Below are 22053 nucleotides of genomic sequence, written 5' to 3' on the forward strand. Positions count from 1 at the left end.
GTTTTATCCGGTTTGTTTTAGTTTAGATTGATGTTTTGTTAGATTAGTTTGAGTGTTTTGCCAGTTGTGTATTTTGAGTTTTGTAGCTTTAATTAGTTTAGTTTTTCCTACCACTGCTATGCTGATGACACCCAGCTATACCTCTCTTTTCACCCTGATGATCCCTCGGTTCCAGCTCGCATTTCAGCCTGCCTGTCAGACATTTCACACTGGATGAAAGATCATCATCTCCAGCTTAACCTCACGAAAACGGAAATGCTTGAAGTTTCTGCCAACCCGACTCTTCACCATAACTTTTCAATCCAGATGGATGGAGCAACCATCACTGCATCCAAAATGGTAAAAAGCCTTGGAGTAACGTTTGATGACCAACTGAACTTCTCTGACCACATTTCTAGAACTGCTCGATCTTGCAGATTCGCACTCTATAACATCAGAAAGGTCCGACCCTTCCTATCTGAACATGCAGCTCAACTCATTGTTCAAGCTCTTGTTCTCTCCAAACTGGACTATTGCAACTCTCTGCTAGCCGGGCTACCAGCTAGTTCTATCAAACCTCTTCAGCTGCTTCAGAACGCAGCAGCACGAGTGGTCTTTGATGAACCCAAAAGAGCACATGTCACTCCGCTACTCACCCGTTTGCACTGGCTGCCAGTTGCTGCCCGCATCAAATTCAAAGCTCTAATGTTTGCTTAAAAAGTGACCTCTAGCTTTGCTCCTTCGTATCTGCTCTCACTTCTGCAGATATATGTGCCCTCCAAGAAACGACTAAAAACGCAACTGTTTAGTCTCCACTTTCCTTCCTAATCTGTAACTGCCTCTCTGGCTATACCACTAACTGTGCCCTCTCTCTCTCTCAAAAAAAAAAAAAAATTTTTACTAATGCTTTGCTTCTTAGACTTTACACACCTGAAACTTGTCTATAGCACCTGTTCACTGCTGCTCTTATAGTTGTGTAAATTGCTTCCTTGTCCTCATTTGTAAGTCGCTTTGGATAAAAGCGTCTGCTAAATGACTAAATGTAAATGTAATGTAAATGTAGTTCGGGTGTCCTATACACTGAAGATCTCGGTTTTTATTTGCATTTATTTTTGACGCCTAGTTTAGACTTTAGTTTTAAGGATTGTTTTGTTTTGTTAATTTCTTTGATTTGGCTTACACTCGTTGTTTTTGTTTAAAGATAATTGTAAATGTTTATTTCTTTTTTTTCCCCCCCATTTATTACTGTTACATAATTGTTTCAATTCTCTCTTTAAGCTTTTTACTCAGTAGTTGATTCTTGCCTCATCCTTGATCTGTCGCACACATTACACGTGGCTCACTTAAATGTTACAGCATTGTTGTAAAACCAAACTCACAATATAATGGATTTTGCAATGTTTATGATCAAATAAACAGTCTTTGTGATATTAAACAGGTTCATAAAAACAAACCATTTCCAATCCTAAACTCTGTACTTATTAGCATGTTTGTGTAAATGTTTTTTTTAATAGCAAGGCAAATCTGGTTTCCCTAAGATACTCTTTTAGTGTCCAACTCAAGAAACTTACCTGCTGAGACTCACTGGACTTGAAGGCATCTTTGAGGATCTCCACGGCCCTGGATGGGTCCACGTACTTCCGCTTGGAGCCCACCAACAAGGAGAAGAGATGCCTGAGCTCCTGCATGAAGGGCAGGTTCCTGTGCTCCTATGGGGACACATCAAGAGACCAAATTAAAATCCTAATGGCATACAGGAAAACAACATATCCTCCCAGAAACAGCTCAAACAGTAGGACACTAAGGTTTATTTCCAAGGAAAATACACAAGTTATAAGTGGCCAAGTTAAAGAGAAAGTCTGTGTCAGCGAAAAGAGTTCAAATAAATAAATAAAAATATATTTTGCAGGACTTACTAAAGACACACAGTAGATATAGTGTAAGAGAGATATTTTTCTGGTGACAGCAGAGAACAAAATGTAGCCCACTTTAAATTAAAGTGCACTTGTGAAAGTGTAACTATTTATTTAACTACTGTGTAGTATTAATTAATTACATATACTTACAATATGCTTAGGGTTAAAATGAGGGTTGCTTGCATTAAATTATGCATAATTCATTGTAATTACTACAGTAAGCACACGGAACAAAGACACCTTAAAATAAAGTGTTACCAAAAATATAAAAGACCACTTCAAAAATCTGTTTCTCTGTATATCCTGGATTTATTAGGTAAGTGTTTGAGAAAAAAATAAGGTTTTATTCTAAAGGTCTGATTACATTAACATATACACTCACCGGCCACTTTATTAGGTACACACTCCTTCTACCGGGTTGGACCCTCTTTTGCCTTCAGATCTGCCCTAATCCTTTATAGCATAGATTCAACAAGGTACTGGAAATATTTCTCAGAGATTTTGGTCCATATTGACATGATAGCATCACGCAACTGCAGATTTGTCAGCTGCACATCCATGATGCGAATCTCCCATTCCACCACATCCCAAAGGTGCTTTATTAGATTGAGATCTGGTGACTGTGGAGGCCATTTGAGTAAAGTGAACTCATTGTTATGTTCAAGAAACCAAGAGATGATTCGTGCTTTATAACATGGCGTGTTATCCTGCTGGAAGAAGCCATCAGAAGATGGGTACGCTGTGGTCATAAAGGAATTGACATGGTCAGCAACAATACTCAGGTAGACTGTGGCGCTTACACGACGCTCAATTGGTACTAATACTAGTGTGCCAAGAAAATATTCCCCACACCATAACACCACCGCCACCAGCCTGAACCGCTGATACAAGGCAGGATGGATCCATGCTTTAATGTTGTTGACGCCAAATTCTGATCCTACCATCCGAATGTCGCAGCAGAAATATAGACTCATCAGACCAGGTGACCTTTTCCCAATCTTCTAATTTTGGTGAGCCTGTGTGAATTGTAGCCTCAGTTTCCTGTTCTTAGTTGACAGGAGTGCCTCCCAGTGTGGTCTTCTGCTGCGGTAGACCATCCACCTTAAGGTTGGACGTGTTGTTCATTCAGAGATGCTCTTCTGCATACCTCAGTTGTAATGAGTGGTTATTTGAGTTACTGTTGCTTTTCTATCAGCTCGAACCAGTCTGGCCATTCTCCTCTGACCTCTGGCATCAACAAGGCATCTGCGCCCACAGAACTGCCGCTCACTGAATATTTTCTCTTTTTCTGACCATTTTCTGTAAATCCTAGAGATGGTTGTGCATGAAAATACAAGTAAATCAGCTGTTTCTGAAATACTCAGAATAGCCCGTCTGGCACCAACAACCATACCACGTTCAAAGTCACTTAAATCACCTTTCTTCCCCATTTCTGATACTCTGTTTGAACTGTAGCAGATTGTCTTGACCATGTCTATATGCATTGAGTTGCTGCCATTTGATTGGCTGATTAGAAATTTGCATTAATAAGCAGTAGGACAGGTGTACCTAATAAAGTGGCCGGTGAGTGTAAATGTAAACAGGTCAAATAAAAACTTTAGTGCTTTTTCTTTCCCATAAAATAACAAATGATCAGAATGACAAATGCTTTCATTTGTTGTGATCGAAAATCTTAGTGTTTTTTCCCTCTTAAAATGCTGATTTCTTAACTTCTTTTGGCAACGAAAGTGGTTCTCAAGCCAATACTGCACTGTTTCATTCCTGAATGAATTTGTTTTTGAATGCAATTAAGTAAGTAAATGATTCAAATATCCACTTATAAAAACAGTTGCTCGTTTCATTTCTTACCGAGTCAGCCACTTTGAACGAAACACTTGAATCTGGCGTAAACCAGTTAAGGTCTGCATGGACAAAGAACTCATAAAAAAACAGCACACTAGTCAAAATAATAACGATCATTATTAAAATCACCCAAAACAATTTGAGATATAAATATTTTATCAATTTTGCACACGACTAACCTGATGGCAAACATTTTTTAAATTCATTTTAAGAAGTTGATCCGTTGGGTCTATCTGATTTCAAGTAAGAGATTTACACACATCTCAATGCCACATAGGGGTCAAAACCAATCACATCATTTGGATTTTCTTCATCTGGAGGACTGTTTTTAATTGATAACAGATTAAAATCCAGCGTGAGCTTCTCTACTGACCCAGTAGATGAAAAGAACAAGCAATAAAGGCGGAGAAAAGGATGAATCCAGGACTCCGTGGTCTTCTATCAGCGGATGAGGTTAAGCTCAGATTAGCGGTCATATCTGCTGACCCCGTTCACAAGCTTAGGGCCCCCAGAGAAAGAAGCCGGAGAAAGAAATCAGCTGGCCTGCTGAGCCGGACATCGAACACTTCTTCCTCTCTTAAACATATAGTGTGGAAGAGCCGATGTGACAGCAACAATACAGGGACCTTGAAAAAGCCCCAGCTTTAGATGAGGGGGAAATCACTGCTTGCAAGAGCGCGATAATGTCACACCATGCAACTGAGGCTTTCAAACTAGGTCAGGCAAGGTCACACTCTGCTGAAAGTATGTCTCTGTGAGAAATGGAACCTCTTATAGCATGTGAGCTGTGTTTAACCATGGTGGACATGGGTATCGGGGGGGGGAGCAATCTCACCTTTTGATTGCGGGGCAGGTCCTGCATCCGTGCAGGAGGGGAATAATGCAACACCAGCCTCTGAAACTCCAGCAGGTTAAAAAGAGACTGAAATATAGTGATAAAAACAAAACAGATAAATATCAGTATTTGAGAACACTGCATAAGATTTCAATGTCAACACAACCTTTGCTAACAGCTGTTTTGAAAGAAAATTTAGGTTTATTTTTTAATCTTAAGCCTCGTTTCCACTGGGTGGCACACTCCTATTGGTCCTCAATCTGGCAACCTGCACGTGTGTGTTTTGATCCAGGAATGCAATACCTAGTTCCACCACTGGGTGTCATACTTACATTCTGCACCTTTAAAATCAGTTTTCCTTTAAAGGTGCCCTATTATGAAAATCTGGGTATACCCAGGTATAGTAGAATAATTAAAGATCAGTATATGGAAATGGGCATACTGTGAGCCTCAGATATCACAGTTTCCTCGTTCCCATGTAAAATCCATGAGTGTAAAACCCCGGTGGACAACGGGCCAATCAGAAGACAAAACAAACAGTGACGAGAATCATGGGTAGGCCCAAACGGAATCTGCGCACACAGAATTCTGCAGATTTTCCGCAGATTTTTAGCCCATCATTAATTCTGTTTATTTACTTAAGTAAATGTGTGCAAATCCATTTTCAGTTTTTAAATTACAGTAATATTAATGAATAATATGAAAATGTTCATCTGATTTATGTACAATGCAGTTTGTACAGTAATATTTTCTGTCTTTTAGTAGATATATTACTTGAGAGACTTGCCTTGTTTACCAAATAAAGTGAATCTAATTGGATTTGCATTTTAAACATTAAATAAAAGTTAAAAAGGTATTACTTTTTATTTCATATATTCAGGTTGGCTATAATACTCCCCAAAAAATTCCACAGAAATCCGCAGATTACCAAAATTCTCAGCAGAAATAGCAAAAAACTTCCACAGATTCCGTCTGGCCCTACTCATGGGCCATGCCCTCCGCATTTGCATGTTTGCCTAATTTGTGTCGTTCATCCGGTCCTGTCGAGCAGCCATGTCATCAAGCTCTGAGATCATAAAAAAGCTCTGAGATCATTAATATGCACGCCTCATGCTGCGTTTGATGAGCAACAACGTTTTTCTAGTGAGCCAATAACGATCATTTTCCTCCCTTAGTTATTTTTAATCTCACATTTCATTAACTATGTATGCGGGACTTTTATTTTTTAGATGGCCGGCCAGCTCTAGGAAGAGTCCAGGTGGTTCCAAACATCTTTCACTTATGGATGATGGAGGCCACTGTGCTCATTGGAACTTTCAGAGCAGCAGACATGTTTTTGTAGTCTTCCCCAGCCTTGTGCCTTGAGATAATCCTGTCTCCTTTGTCTTAATGCTTGGTTTGTGCTTTGACATGCACTATCAACCCTGGGACCTTATATAGACAGGTGTATGCCTTTTCAAATCATGTCCAATCAACTGAATTGACCACAGGTGAACTCTAATTAAGCTGCTGAAACATCTCCAGAATGATCAGTGGAAACAGAATGTACTTGAGCTCAATTTAGAGCTTCACGGCAAAGGCTGTCGATACTTCTGTACATGTGATTTTTCAGCTTTTTTATTTTTAATAAATTTGCAACAATTTCAAAAAAATCTGTTTTCACATTGTCATTATGGGCTATTGTGTGTAGAATTTTGAGGAAATAGATGAATTTAATCCATTTTGGAATAAGAAAAAAAATGGGGAAAAGTGAAGCGCTATGAATACTTTCCAGATGCACTGTGTTTACTGAACTGTCCCTGTAAATAAAATAAATAAGCATAAATTATAAAAAAGTGATCATTCAAAGCATAAACAAGATTATTTTGCTTGTTTTAAGGAAAAACTCACTTAAGACAATGTTTGTTTATTTGTCTAGAATATGCTTGTTGATTTAAGATTTGTTTAGATATTTGGACTAAAATCTAAACAAAAACTCTAGTAGTGCGAGTTTTAATTAGCAAGTAACCTAGCTACATTTAGCTCTCCTTTTTTAGTTATCATCTCGTTTACAACAGTGAACAAAATACCAATGACGAAAAATCTGATAGAAATTATTCACTAAGAAAACTAACACAGCATGTGTCGATATGTTAGACAAAACAAGAATGCTGCATAATTTTTTCACAATGGCATTTGGCATTTTTCTGCCGCTTAGTTGACGTGTCATGGCAGAATGGCTGTGTGCAACACTGACTGACGGCTTGTGTTCAGTGACAGATTCACACATGTGCCGTTTCCTTATTCAGATCTATAAACCGTGAACGCTGTGAGAGTCAGAGCGGCTGCAGCTTCTACAGGAGTCGGGTTACACACAGGAGGTAAACAGCATGTGACAGTACTCAGAGATCATTACTCAGCTTCATGTTCTGACATCGTGTAACAGATACAAACAATCAGCTGAAGTCACATTCAAAGCTGTTGCTAATTATACACACACATACATACATAAGTGCTAAGTTGCATGGTTATACTAAATAGTCTACATTTAGATTAATAAGCAACATTAAATGTAAAACTAAGTGAGTATTATGCAATAAATCAACTTTTTTTTCAACATTGTGTATTTTATTTTATTGCAACTCAAAGAGATAAAAATTCACTGTTTTGTCAATTTTTATACACGAATAAATCTAGCTGTATCAAGAATCTCAATCACACAGCACTTTATTTATTTGTTTTTCTTTTACAATTAATATCCCTATTTAAAAAGTTTGAGGAACTTAGGAGGACTTTTTTAATAAAAGAAAGATCTTATGAAAATGATTTAAAGGGCACTATGGTGAAAATCCTCTTTGGTATACGTATAGTGTGTCCACAGTCATATTATAGTGATATAAACCCAACAAGTCTCTTTTTTTTTTTTATTTCTTGAAGGTAAAATAGGACCCAAATCCCAGTAATTTTGAGGCCAACCGTGCGTGGTTTTCCCCGCCCACCGAATTGATTGACAGGCACCATGTTTCTATAATAACAACATGTAAACACGTCCACAGAACATTTTTTTGCAAATAAATTGGGATTAAAATATATGTTGTTGCAGCTCTCTCTGTGGTTTTTATAAGTTTAATAATAAAACAGAGCATGTTTGTAATAAAGACGGTGAAATCGCTATGTAATTCTTAAATGCTATAATCACCACGGCCGCATGATGTCAATAAACGCTAATATGTGTGTGTGTGTACTGCAAACAGCATTTGTGTGTGACTCATCATTTCAGAAAGGCTTGAATAAACTCCACCATAAATACAACAAATTAACTTATTTGGTATTTTTTACCAATGAGCTGTATTTCAGCTTTGTCCGAGTCTGTCTCTGTCACTGACTGCTGTTTATCTGACGTAACACATGATGAGAAGCAGACACGCACGTGGGAATGGTGGGCGGGGAGAAGTAGCTCATTTACATTTAAAGCCAGAAGCTACAAAAACAGCTACACTACTCAGACACCAAAATGGGCAAATTCTGGGGGCTATAATAATTGATCTGATGGGTATTTTGAGCTAAAACTTTACAGACACGTTCTGGAGAATACAGGTCATCTAGAGTTAAACTGTTAAGTTTTACCATGTTTGAATCTATTCAGTAGATCTCTGGGTCTGATGGGAGCACTTTTAGCGTAGCTTAGCATAAATCATTGAATCGGATTAGACCATTAGCATTTCGGCAATGATATACTTTGCTGTCGTACCAGGAGAAGCAATTATATTATGCAGTGCTGTTCCTTAGTGACACAGCTGGGGACTATTTTCCCCATGATAGCTGCTTCAGCTATGGCATGGCAGCAAAGCAGACCATTAGCAAGTAGACCAAGATGCTAATGGTCTAATCCGATTCAGTTATTTGTGCTAAGCTAAGCTAAGAGTGCTCCTGCCAGACCCTTAGATTGGCAGAATGGATTCAAAAGCGGTAAACTGTTTAATTCTAGGGCGTCATCGTGGCTCAGTGGGTAGCACAATAGCCTCACAGCAAGAAGGTCGCAGGTTCGAGCCCCAGCTGGGTGAGTTGGCATTTCTGTGTTGAGTTTACATGTTCTCCCCGTGTCCGCGAGGTTTTCTCCGGGTGTTCCGGTTTCCCCCACAGTCCAAAGATATGCGCTATAGTTGAATTGGGTGAGCTAAATTGACAGTAGCTTATGAGTGTGTGTGTGTGTGTGTGTGTGTGTATGATTGCAGGAGTGTATGGGTGTTTCCCAGTGAAACATATGCTAGATAAGTTGGTGGTTCATTCCGCTGTGGGACTAAGCTGAAGGGACTAAGCCAAAAAGAATATGAATATTTAACTTTAGCTGTAAAATGAGCCTATTTCCAAAAAAAGTGGAGTATTCCTTAAAAACATGTTTGTCGATTTTGAACAATTTAACTCATATTTGCAGAATAAATGTATTAAATCCTCAAACCTCAAACAATACAACTCATATTTATAGAATAAAAGCATTAATTTCCCCAAAGCGCAAATATTTCTTTGCTGTAGTGTTTACCATACATTTTTATTGTCCTCTATTTGATCATTTCTAGCTCTCTAAACATGAATGAACACCTTATAGATACAAGTATAATTGTATTTTTCTACAAAATAAATATAGAGAGTCAAACACAGATAAAGAAAAATATTCGCACTTTAATCTTGTAGCATGACCATAATCAGCCAGTCTAAAGAAATAATTACAAAAATCTAATAAAACACTATTAAAATGTATGAATGAAATTGTCATTTGTTCATCGGCTAAGCAAATGCATTCCTTCGGCTGACACTGACCTGTATAACAGCACTGAACCAGCAAGTGTTTCCCACATTCTTCAGGCCTACAGGACAGTTCTCCAGCCTCTTGCGCTCGTGAGGGTTTGGTGAATCGCTCCACACTTCTGTGTGTGTTCGCTTCAGGCTGGCCTTGTTCTCCGCGATACTCGCCTCCAGGACTCTAGGAAACAAAAACACAAAATTTCACCTCTTGATCTGATCGCTTATTACTAAATCAGTTACCATTACGCATGTCAAAATTACAGATGATACAGATGATTTGGTATCAGATTAGTAATAGATCATAACTGGTTAGTACGTCATTTATCATGTAGCGGTAGCTTACTAAGGTGAAGGAGGAGAGCGCGAGTAATTAAAACTACTAAAAAAAAAGCACAATTCACTGCTTTTGGGTTTGCTGGGCAGTCTTTCACTGACACTGAAGTTACAGCAGAACCCAGGAGCACCTATTTCACTGCTAGGGAGAAAATGAAAGCTGTAAACTCCATCTCTCCATCTCCCTCTCAGTTGTAGATCCAGACATGACCGTGTCTGCATCAGCTGCGATAGCCGCGGCTGTTTTTTTAGTGTCCGTGTCACTGCTCAGTGAAAAGTGCTGACCTTTAAGGCCAATCACAATCATTTTTGTTGAGGGTGTGAACACAATGGCCAATCATGGGCTTTCTAATATATTGAAATTTGCAACAATACCAATAACATTGACAAGGATAAAAGTGAAAAGTGCACCTGCTGATAGCCTGCTCTTCATCGGTGATGCCCGTCTCCCTGAAGGCTCTGTTTGACTCCTCCAGACTGAGAGCGATGGCCCGCTGGAGGTCATCTTTATCATCTCCAGTCAGATCAATTACATCTAAAATAATACAAATATTCAAAATTAACAGAGGAATAGCAGCAAACAATGAGGGTCTGTCATTTATATTCATTCATTCACACAGCGGATGCCCTTCCAGCCACAACCCAGTGCTGGGAAACATCCATACACACTCATTCACACACATACCGTCAATTAAGCTTACCCAATTCATCTATAGCGCATGTCTTTGGACTTGTGGGGGAAACCGGAGCACCCGGAGAAAACCCATGCCAACATGGGGAGAACATGCAAACTCCACACAGAAATGCCAACTGACTCAACCGAGGCTCAAACCAGTGATCTTCTTGCTGTGAGGCGACAGCACTACCAACTGCACCACCCTATTTATATTCTATTCTATTCAATTATATTACACTCAAAAAAGCATTTTGCTGCTTGTTCAAACTATTCATTTAAAATGAGTTGAAACCAGACTTTTTTTTGGGGGGGTGACTTAATTGTTTTATGTTCAAACCACATAAATTTGAACTTGATAAACATGAATGAATTGTGTGGAACCCTGTTTTTTTTTTTTTACAGTTTATATTATATTTACACACAGAGATCAAATGAAATTAAACTTACATAATTTGATATATAAAAAATACAAGTTTTATATTTTATTCTGTTTATATGATTTAATTGAATGTACATTTTATACATTATAATTTATAGCATATTTATATATACTTTATGTTAAAATAATAATACTAGTGTATTTTTTTGATCGTTCTAATAATGTCCTTGAATAATTAAATAGAACTACCATATATATTTATTTATGGAATTTTTTTGTATTTTATCATTTCATTTATTACTACAAGTTCTGGATCTGATGTTTTGTTATTTTGTGTACCAATTGTGGAAAACCCTATATACCATACATCTCTATGCAAATTTAGAAACTGCAATTAAAAAGTAAATGGAGAAGATTTTTTTAAATTAATAATAATATTTCTTATTACAATAATATATTAACAAATGCACAACTATTCTATTCACTAAAAATTTAACTTAAAAAATGTTGAAAATTTCAATTTTTGTTATAGTTTAAAATTATATATAAGCTGAATGCATTTAAATAAACAGTTTATGTTATTAAATTTCATTTGTATACACCCTAATACATGGCATATTCAAATAATACTATCTAATATTATTAATATACGCGTGACACGGTGGCTCAGTGGTTAGCACTGTCGTCTCACAGCAAAAAGGTCGCTGGTTCGAGTCCCAGCTGGTATTTCTGTGTGGAGTTTGCAGGTTTTCCCCGTGTTAGTGTAGGTTTCCTTTAGGTGCTCCGGTTTCCACCACAGTCCAAACACATGCGTTATAGGTGAACTGAATAAGCTAAAATGGCCGTAGTGTATGGATGTTTCCAAGTACTGGGTTGCAGCTGGAAGGGCATCTGCTGTGTAAAACAAATGCTGGATATTATTAATATATCATCAAATGCACAACTGTTATATTTACAAAATAAATTTAATTAATGGTTCTGTTTCAGTGTTTGCTTCTTGAATTTAATATAATTTTGAAAAAAATTTACATCTTTAAAAAAGTTAAAGAGAATATTTGATTTGTTTAATTATAGCTTTTATAGCTTAAAGTAGTGCCATGATTTAACTAACGGCTGACATATTAAAAACTTTAAATGTTTGCATATTAAACACATTAAATGCATCAAATTTAAAGAAAACTTTTGTTAGTATACAAATGCTAAAGTATATTGTATAAGTAACAAAATATTTCCTGAATTAGTACAAAATGAACAAGCTATCGTTAAGATTCTGAACAATCTTATTAAAAGGTTATGATCAATAACATCAAAATGTAAATAAGGCAGCTCAAGAGGTTATAACACACCATCACTGTGATACGAAAAATCCTGAATATCTCTTAAGGACATGTGGAGAGCTGAAATAAAAACATGAGGCAGCACGCCAAACTAACATTCCCTCTGTCAGCATTCCCTCAGCAGTTTCATCATCATTTAAAACAAGCTGGGAGGATGTTTCAAGCTCTGGCTCTCTGAGATGATGTGCATGTGTTTATAAAGGAGCTGCCAGAACTCCCACTGCTGTGAGTTACATGATGTCTCACTTCACCAGAAGAGGAATTTCAGCAGGACGTGTGGCATAAATATTCATTCTCTGCTTTGACGCAGCGGTGCTAATTTACTCCTGCAGTTTAGAAGTTGCAGGTGAATACCATTAAAGAACCAACTGATATTTATCATCATAGTTCCCCAGTAGACTGATTACATTAACAATTACTAACATTTTGATTGCTTTTTTTTAACATTATGCTTTAATATGATGACATGATTTCATTAAATATGCATACATTTGTAACAACAACAACAAAGAAAAGAATGAAGTCAGGTTAAACATTTTGCTTTGTTTTTCAAAAGTCAAAGTTTTTTTTACTGATGGGGTTTAGCGAAACTTTTTTCCACTCTAAAAAAATTGCAAATTTCATTTTTTTTACTAAATAAAGTTGCATATAATCAGACAAACACATCTCTCTCTCTGCAAACACCTTCAGAATAGAGATATGAATAAAACTGTGCAGTTTGGTGTGTGTAAGCACTGCTGAAGTGGAGATTTACAGATCAGTGCAAGAAAAAAAAACTCATTTTGAGAAAACAGCCTTTGGAAAACATGTATTGTAATTAAAATCTACAGACACAAACTGAAAAAAATGTAACAAAAGAAACAGTTAAAGTGTACTTACAAAAAGAAATACAACGGAATGTTGTTTTACATCAGACAAGTGTTGGTAATTTGCTAAAAATTATACATTTTATCTGAAAAGTTATTTAAATCGCTTAATAAATTAAATTTAATTACTACAAAATAGTCAATACTGATTACTGATCCCGAAGAGGGAAGAAATCACTTTCCCGAACTCTCACATTCAATCTGCCCAGTTGGTGGAATGAACTCCCTAACTACATCAGAACAGCAGAGTCACTTGCTGTCTTCAAGAAACGACTAAAAACTCAACTGTTTAGTCTCCACTTTCCTTCCTAATCTTAACTGCCTCTCTGGCTATACCACTAACTGTACACTCTCTCTCTCTCTCTCTCTCTCTCTCAAAAAAAAAAAAAAAAAAATTTTTTTACTAATGCTTTGCTTCTTAGACTTTACACATCTGAAACTTGTCTATAGCACTTGTTCACTGCTGCTCTTATAGTTGTGTAAATTGCTTCCTTGTCCTCATTTGTAAGTCGCTTTGGATAAAAGCGTCTGCTAAATGACTAAATGTAAATGATTAATAATAATAATCCTGATTAATTGAGAGAGAGAGAGAAAGAGAGAGAGAGAGAGAGAGAGGAAACATATTTAAAACAAAAATAACTACTCTGCTTCTTTGAATTTATTTGAACTTAATTTAATAAAACTTAATTTAACTATTTAACATATGTGCGCAGTGGGTAGCACAATTGCCTCACAGCAAGAAGGTCGCTGGTTTGAGCCTCGGCTGGGTCAGTTGGCGTTTCTGTGTGGAGTTTGCATGTTCTCCCCATGTTTGCATGGGTTTCCTCCGGGTGCTCCGGTTTCCCCCACAGTCCAAAGACTTCTGGTATAGGTGAATTGGGTAGGCTAAATTGTCAATATACAGTGTATGTCTGTGAATGATTTTGTATGAATGTTTCCCAGTACTGGGTTGCAGCTGGAAGGGCATCCGCTGCGTAAAAACATGTGCTGGATAAGTTGGCGGTTCATTCCACTGTGGCGACCGCAGATTAATAAAGGGACTAAGCTGAAAAGAAAATGAGTGAATGAATGAAAATATGCACAGTATTGAGGGTAAGTAAAAGTAACTGTAATTAGATTACCAAAAAATGCAAAGTAATCCGTTACTTATATTACCAACTATATTACACCCAACACTGCGTCAGACTAAAATAAAACACTTCATGAAAAATCAAAAGACTCAAAATAGAAAAGCTTCTTGCCTGTAATATCTCACATTTATAAATCAATCCTGAATTCCCACTTATCAAAATACAAACCAAACTCTTTTAGAGCAGCTTAGAAGTTGCTGGAAACTTTTCCAGCGGCTTCTTTGCGTCACAACATTTGATTGTCCTACATCGCAGTGTAACCTTCCCTCTGGATTCTGTTCAATCATTGTTCAGAGATTGAAATACGCACTTGTGTCAGCCTGGCTGCCCACGCTGATGTATCTGTCGTTGGTGATTTGGGCCGTCTGGTAATAGGTGGCTTCATCTTGCTGCGGGACCTTGGCGTTTTTCTCAGTGAGAAAGGCAACCGCCTCCACTAGGTCACCATTACTGACCTGCAGATAAACAGAGATGCGTAAACACCTTTCATTACATGCACTAACACACTAACTTATTAATCTATCTGTCAAATCAGCTGCAAACAAAGCACACAAGACAGATTGTATTAGTTATGGAGTTCCTGAAACTGATAGCTGACCTGCAGTGCCTGCTGTAACAGCTGAACATCTGTAGTTCCAGTAACTTCCCTCAGCTGGTTCAGTAATGTCTGCTGGTGCTGGGGAAAATAGAAAACAACAGAAATTAATCAGCACAGTTTCATAAAGACCCATACAATAAGATTTCAGTTAGGGATACACTAATATGGAACCGATAACCGATATATTAGACAACAGATATCATTTTTACACGGTTTTCTGCAGGATTGCAAAAGCAAAAGGCAAATACATAGTGAACAACTGATTTCTATAGGCAACTTGCCTTTACATAAATCAAAATTTATGCCAAACAAAAACACATATTATATATATAAAAAATCCATTGTCTGATAAAAAAGGAATAATTAAAGCAACCTAGTCACTGAAAAACCTAGTCACTGAAAAAAAGTCACTGAAAACTAACCAAAGTGAAAATACCAGCTAAATAATTTAAAAGTGGCGGGCTGCAAGCATGTAAAATCATTCAAAAAGCTGAAAAAAATACTTAAAATGCTTAAAAATATCAGCCAAATTTTCCCATCAGACCAATAATAAACATTTGGGGTCAGCATCATTTTTTTAACTTGTGTGTGATAATTTGTCTGCAGGAACGGATAAACTGTAGTCAAAGTTTGAAGTGGATCAAAGCCTTTTAAAAGTTATCCTAAAACTATTTAATAACACCTATTCTTGTTTTAGGATCATTTTTTTAAAACTTTTTTTGATCCACTTCAAATGTTGATTACTGTATGTCAAAAGCAGTTCTCAAACAATTAATCACTAAAAATGTTGACTGAAATATTTACAATAATAAACACACTTTGGGTGTGCTATCCCTTTATTGTTGACTTATTGTTTCTGAAATCAAAACAATATTTTTGGTTGTCTAGAAAATGCTTCTTGATTTAAAAATGTGTAGATATTTGGACTATAAACAAAGCAAAAACTTAAAATAAGAGAATCATTTTTGTTGCAGTATGTTGAAGTTTTACATTTTTGGGCGTTATATCCTTTTAACAGTGACTTATGGTTTCTGATACCAAAACAATAGTTTGTGCTTGTCCAGAAAATGCATCTTATTTAAAAATGTGTAGATATTTGAACCTGAAACAAAGTAAAAACTCAAAAAAAAGAAATTTGTTGCAATGTGTTGAGGATTTTTTGGGGGGGGTGCTATCCCTTTAATGTTGACTTACTGTTTCTGAAATCTAGACAAGCAAAAATATTGTTTTGAAAATGCTTATGTGTAAATCTTTGGACTAGAAACAAAATAAAAACTCAAATTAAGATAATTTTTGTTGCAGTGGGTTGAGGAATATTTTAATGTTTGGGTGTGCTATCCCTTTAATGTTCACTCATTGTTTCTGAAATCAAGAAAATATTTTTTCTTGATTAGAAAATGCTTCTTGTTTTAAAATGTGTAGATATTTGGACAAAAAAAAAACCCCTTAAAGTTAGAAAAGCATTTTTTGCAGCTTGGTGAGGAAATTAAAATTTTTGGGTAAACTATGCCTTTAAATGTCTGTCTCTACTAAACCAGGAACTGGTTTCTGTCCCCAGCAAAACTCAAGAACATCAAGACACACCACATATCACATATCAAAATCTCACACCTCTGGATAGGAAACACAGAGTACTGGCCCTTTATCTCAGTCCTGGGAGCAAACAGGAACGGCATGAGTCAAACACAACTTGTGCCAGGCTGAAGAGGGAGGAACCGCACTCCTCCCAAGCCCAAAATGCTGTACGACTGATCCGTTTCTACTCGTCTAACCAATTTAGTCTGAGCCCTAACAATTCTTATAAGTTTGAGTTAAGTGGCATAATCATTACATAAACTAACAGCCAGCAGCTATAATGATGTACTTGCTGAATTTCAAACGCATGTCTATCTGTTCAAGATATAACATGAAACATCATGGGGTATGTGCGGCGCGTGCACGTCCCAACACTGAAAGAGGCACACCCCTCCCAGCCTGTGGTATGGATGCGCTGGGCTGAGTAACACAGATTTCCCAACAGTAACATGATAAAGCAACACAAGCTCAGTGCAGGATCGAGACTGCTGAAATTCATACAGCCTGTCCACTTTTGGTTTATGCGAAATACTTTCGTTTTATATTCACCACCACCTGCTGCAAGTGCGGTTTGAAAGCCGATCTGGTGTAATTAAGATCACAGAATTGCTGCTGCATAATAACCTGATGAACAACCTGCCTATTTACGTAACTAATGTGATCATTATACTATTATTAAAGCCAAAACAACTCAAAGTACACTTAAGATGTTAAATGTTTTCATTTACTCACTCTTTACACTCTTTCAACCCTTTGTAAGTTATTTTTCTTCTGCTGAAGACAAAAGAAGATATTTTGAAGAATGCTGAAAACCTCTAATCATTGACTTCCATAGTAGGAAAAACAAATTCTGTGAAAGTTAATTGTTACTGCTGACATTTTTAAAAGATCTTATTATGTGTTTAACAGAGGAAAGAAACTCAAGAAGGTTTAAAATGAGTAAAGAGTGAGTAAATTATGATTTTTTTGGGTGATCTATCCCTTTGACAAAAACAAACAAGGAAATTTGTTTACAAGATGATAGTGCTGCACAGTATATTTTCAGCATTGATATTACAATAAGCACATCCGCAATACGCCACGTTGCAGGATCTGCAATGGTGAGTTAGGATTGTATAGTTTAGTATTATATATATTTTTACATATACAACCCAAAAAATTAAGGTAACTCAAACCATTTGAGAAAACCGATTGCAACAAATCATTTAAATTCTAAAACTAATCCTAATGAGTACTGTGAACTTAATCCATTTGAGTAAACAAAGAAATTAGAGCACAGTAAAACCCAATAAACGAAGAGAACTCAAACCAACTGAGTCCTGTAAAACCCAATAAGTTAAGGCAACTCAAACCATTTGAGGAAACCGATTGCTGGAAACCATTTGAGTTGAAAAACTAATCTATACGAGTACTGTGAACCTACTCCATTTAAGTTGAAGTAATGAGGTATTTCATTAACTCAATACCTTCAACACGGAGTTCAAAACTCTTTTCAAATGAGTAGAATGAACTTTCAGTCAATTTTGAGTTAACTACACTCATTTCATTTGATAAAGTTGACTGTTGGGTTTTACAGTGTAGTTACTTCAGAGTTTAACCTTATTGGATTAAAAGTTTGCACATGTTTAAGTGCTAAGAGCTAGGGCTGCACAATATATCGTTTCAGAATCGATATCGCAATGTGATCATTCGAAATAGTCACATCGCGAGTATACACAACGTTGAGTCTAGATTATAATTTATCACTTTGCAAGTGTTTTTTTTTTTTGAGGCATGCAACTGTGTGAGGGCTTTAAAAGCATTCAGGCATAAGAAAATGTACCAGTTGTAACAAATTTTATTGAATTTTTATAAAACGAAGACTATGCAATATTATTTGCATTTGATTATTCAATCACTGTATACCTAGATACATTTCAACTCTTCGGAAAACAATAAAACGCTTTTTATTTAATTAGCATATTTTTCTTTACTGAATTTATCTACGCTTGTAGATTGTTTATTATATTTGATGCACTCCCCTATAAAATTGACCCGATCAATCTAAAATTATAGACAAACATTTATTAAACTCATCTAGTAAAATTGTATTCAAATTGCAGAATAAAAAAATAAATAATAATTCGCAATGTGTAATTTTTCCAATATTGTGCAGCCCTACTAAGAGCACTCAGACACAATATTTAATAGAATATTATTTTATTGAACTGTTTAAACAGTAAAGTCTTTGCAGTGTTATTTTAAGTTTTTTATTTGTTTTGTTTTTCTGTACCCAAAATATGATTTCACTACACCCTGAAAACTATAGAGCACGGCTTATATCACTCTTATATTTGCATATTACATTTCATGCATGATTTGTTCCCCTATAAATTCATCCCAATCGATTGAAAATTAATATATTGTTTCCAAATAGGGCTATTCAATCCATCTTAAATTGTATTTATATTGCAGAAATACAAAATAGCGCAATGTGCAATTTTTCTAATATCATAGAGCTTTATTATAGAAGCACTAGGGCTGCATGATATTGGAAAAATCTAACACGGCGTCATTTAGTTTTTCTGCAATATTCAGTGCGATATGAATATAATTATGTCACCAGATGACTTGAATAGCGATGTTGAATTGTGATTGTTTCATAGGCTTTTTTGTGAGTATAACTATACGTTAATTAATCAAATGTAAGCAAATAAAACTGCATACTCTTCATTGTATGAAAGTTAAATTATTATTAACACAAATTATTTAAATGCACTTGAAATCTTACGGTCATGGGCCTTAAAAACAAATAAAACAAGCACTGTTTCACTCTATTAAGGTTAAACTTCACAATCACTCAACAATATGGTTCTTGGTCAGCTATAATTCCACTCAAATTTCCTGAGGGATGAATAAACTGAAGCTGAACTTGATATTGCAGATCCTACGATGTGACTATTGCGAATGATCACATTCTGATATCGATGCTGAAACGATATATTGTGCAGCCCTTTTAAACACATTAACAAACATATGCTGCGCCATCATTAACATAATTCCTCAAACACAAAAAACTAATAATGAATTTAAATCACTCATGAAAGAACTAATGTTTACAACTTAAATAATCATACAAGATGGGTGTTAATGAATAGATAAAAATAAAGATATGACATCCCTGTTTACAAAAAGATGAAACTGAAAGTGACAAACACAAAGCAACAAATTATGCTAAAATATTTACACTAAGACAAACTTACTGTATACATGGCGCAAAAACACAAATCCTCAATTTTATAAACAAAACAGTGTATATAGAGGGATCAGAGAGTGAAATTCAATACCTTTTAAGACTATTTCTATATATTTTAAGATCTTATAAACACTTTTCAACCAGAAACACTGGCGAGATTTCAACATACAGTACATTTACTAAATATTAATGTAAGAAATTAATCCAAAACTAAAACATTATTCATATACTGATTAAAAATCAATTAAATCTAGCTAATTCAGCAGGTTGGCACCTACAGAACTGCAGAAATAAGTGTTGCCTCGATTACTGTAGTAAACAAAACAGCAAGATGTCAAATCTAGTAGGATTTCATTGATTTCATAAACTACACAACATCCTAATATTCGCAGATTTAATTCAGGCAAGCTTTAGCATACAATCACTGCGTAATCAAAAATGATATAAAAATGTAATACCTTGCAAAATAGCATTTAAGACCTTTTAATACTTTTTAAAGGGCCTTAAATTTCTTTAATAGTTTAAGACCCCACGAACACCCTGCAAATCTATAAAAAGTGCTTATGTTAAAGTAGCAATGTGACTGTCAGAACATAAACAAATCAATTGTTGTGTTAGGCCAATCAAAAACTCAATCCGAGGTATGATAACTCTTTCGAACACAAATACATAACCATCGCTAATTTCAAAACACAATAAATTGTATTAATATCGCAGAAATACAAAATACCGCAATGTCCGATTTTTCTAATATCGTGCAGCCCTATTATATAAACACGTTAACAAACATATGCTGCAACATCATAAACATATAAAACAAAAGACTAATATTGAATTTAATTCCCTCATGAAAGAACTAATATTTACACTCTAAATAATCATACAAGACTGGTGTTAATAAACAGATCAAAATAAATATGACATCCCAATAAGAGTTTGTTTACAAAGAGATGAAACTGAAAGCGACATAAACAAACCACCAAAATATGCTAAAATACTTACACCAACACAATAAACTTATACATGACGCAAATTAACAATAAATCCTTAATTTTATAAACTAAATTATTAAAAAGTGCTTATATTAAAGCAGCAATGTGCCTGTCAGAAGATAAACAAACGTGTTAAGCCAATCCAAAACTCAATCTGAGCTATGATAACTCTATTAAACCCAAATATATAACTACTGCTAATATTAAAACACATTAAAAGTGAGTTTCACAGCTTGTTTTGGTGGGGAAGTCTAGCAGCTTTAGCTCTGCTAGCACAAACGCGGCTGTTTCTTTGCATTTATTTCACAATTATGACCATGTGGTGATTTATTCACAATAGTTTACGTAAAAAAACGTTTAAAATAGCTAAAATTCAGAATTACGTAAGCGCAACAGTCCAACAAATGAGAACAAACACAGGAACGTGAGGCGCGGCTAACGTGATGCTAGCACTAGGCCGCAGCAATCAAACCGAACCATAGGAACTTAGTCGCGCCCACAAACCTCCGTTATAACAATGAAGTGGCAAAACCGGGGAAAACCGAGTTGGACTTAACGTTAACCGGGTCCGTGTTTTCTCCCAGTATTAGCTCCTTACCTTCTGAGAGTGCTGCTGCAGGACATTCTGCTCCACGGTCATGGCCGCTTCCGATCCAGGCGAAAAGGACTCAAATTCGACGGTAAAAACGAAACATACAGGAGTTATGTGAGCTTAACGGGGGAGTTTAAAAGAGAAAAAGTCCGTACTCATCCGCGCTGCAACGGCGCCATGACGAACACGAGCAGTACAGTCACATCTGACATCTCTGACATCCATTAGCTGGGTCTGGATCACACACGCGTGCGCGCGCCCTTACGTCATAGTGGTGGAGTAAACACACACCCTACACGCACACGTTCATACATGGATAAACAAAACAATGCGCATCCAAGCAATGCAGTAAATCATATGAACAATAAATACTTGATAAAAGATCTACTGTTGTTTTATAACAATAAACTATAGCGGTCTCTGTATGTAGACTAACATATACTGTAAAATGTCACAATGTAAACCATGAAATTGCAGGAAAAAAATAGCAATACCAAAAGGATGGATGAAAACAATATACAATAAAATTATGAAATAAATAATATAATATATATTATAGTATATAATAAAAGAAAATTATATAAAAGGAATATACACTCACTGGCCACTTTATTAGGTACACCTTACTAGTACCGTGTTGGACCCTCTTTTGCCTTCAGAACTGCCTTAATCCTTTGTGGCATAGATTCAACAAGTTACTGGAAATATTCCTTAGAGATTTTGTTCCATATTGACATGATAGCATCATGCAGTTGCTGCAGATTTGTTGGCTGCACATCCATGATGCAAATCTCCCATTTTATCACAACCTAAAGATGCTCTATTGGATTGAGCTCTGGTGACTGTGGAGGCCATTTGAGTACAGTGAACATATTGTTATGTTCAAGAAACCAGTCTGAGATGATTCGCGCTTTATGACATGGTGCGTTATCCTGCTGGAAGTAGTCATCAGAAGATGGGTACACTGTGGTCATAAAGGGATGGAC

At 36.0% G+C, this 22053-nt stretch overlaps 1 protein-coding gene across 2 annotated transcripts in view; it reads right to left on the reverse strand.

The window, feature by feature from the left end:
- Window positions 1-21302, reverse strand: part of usp25 (ubiquitin specific peptidase 25) — a 67378-nt gene extending 46076 nt beyond the window's left edge. For both annotated transcript variants that reach the window (XM_056466344.1, XM_056466343.1), the window contains exons 1-7: window positions 21074-21302; window positions 14674-14751; window positions 14386-14530; window positions 10099-10222; window positions 9370-9532; window positions 4573-4659; window positions 1551-1688 (exon numbers count right to left, since the gene is read on the reverse strand). In XM_056466344.1, coding sequence (XP_056322319.1) covers window positions 1551-1688; window positions 4573-4659; window positions 9370-9532; window positions 10099-10222; window positions 14386-14530; window positions 14674-14751; window positions 21074-21115 — 777 coding nt within the window. In that variant the 5' untranslated portion in view covers window positions 21116-21302. The remainder of the gene's footprint in view (window positions 1-1550; window positions 1689-4572; window positions 4660-9369; window positions 9533-10098; window positions 10223-14385; window positions 14531-14673; window positions 14752-21073) is intronic.
- Window positions 21303-22053: the final 751 nt, after the last annotated feature.

This window comes from Danio aesculapii, chromosome 10 (genome assembly GCF_903798145.1).
Source record: "Danio aesculapii chromosome 10, fDanAes4.1, whole genome shotgun sequence".
Classification (NCBI taxonomy): Eukaryota; Metazoa; Chordata; class Actinopteri; order Cypriniformes; family Danionidae; genus Danio; species Danio aesculapii.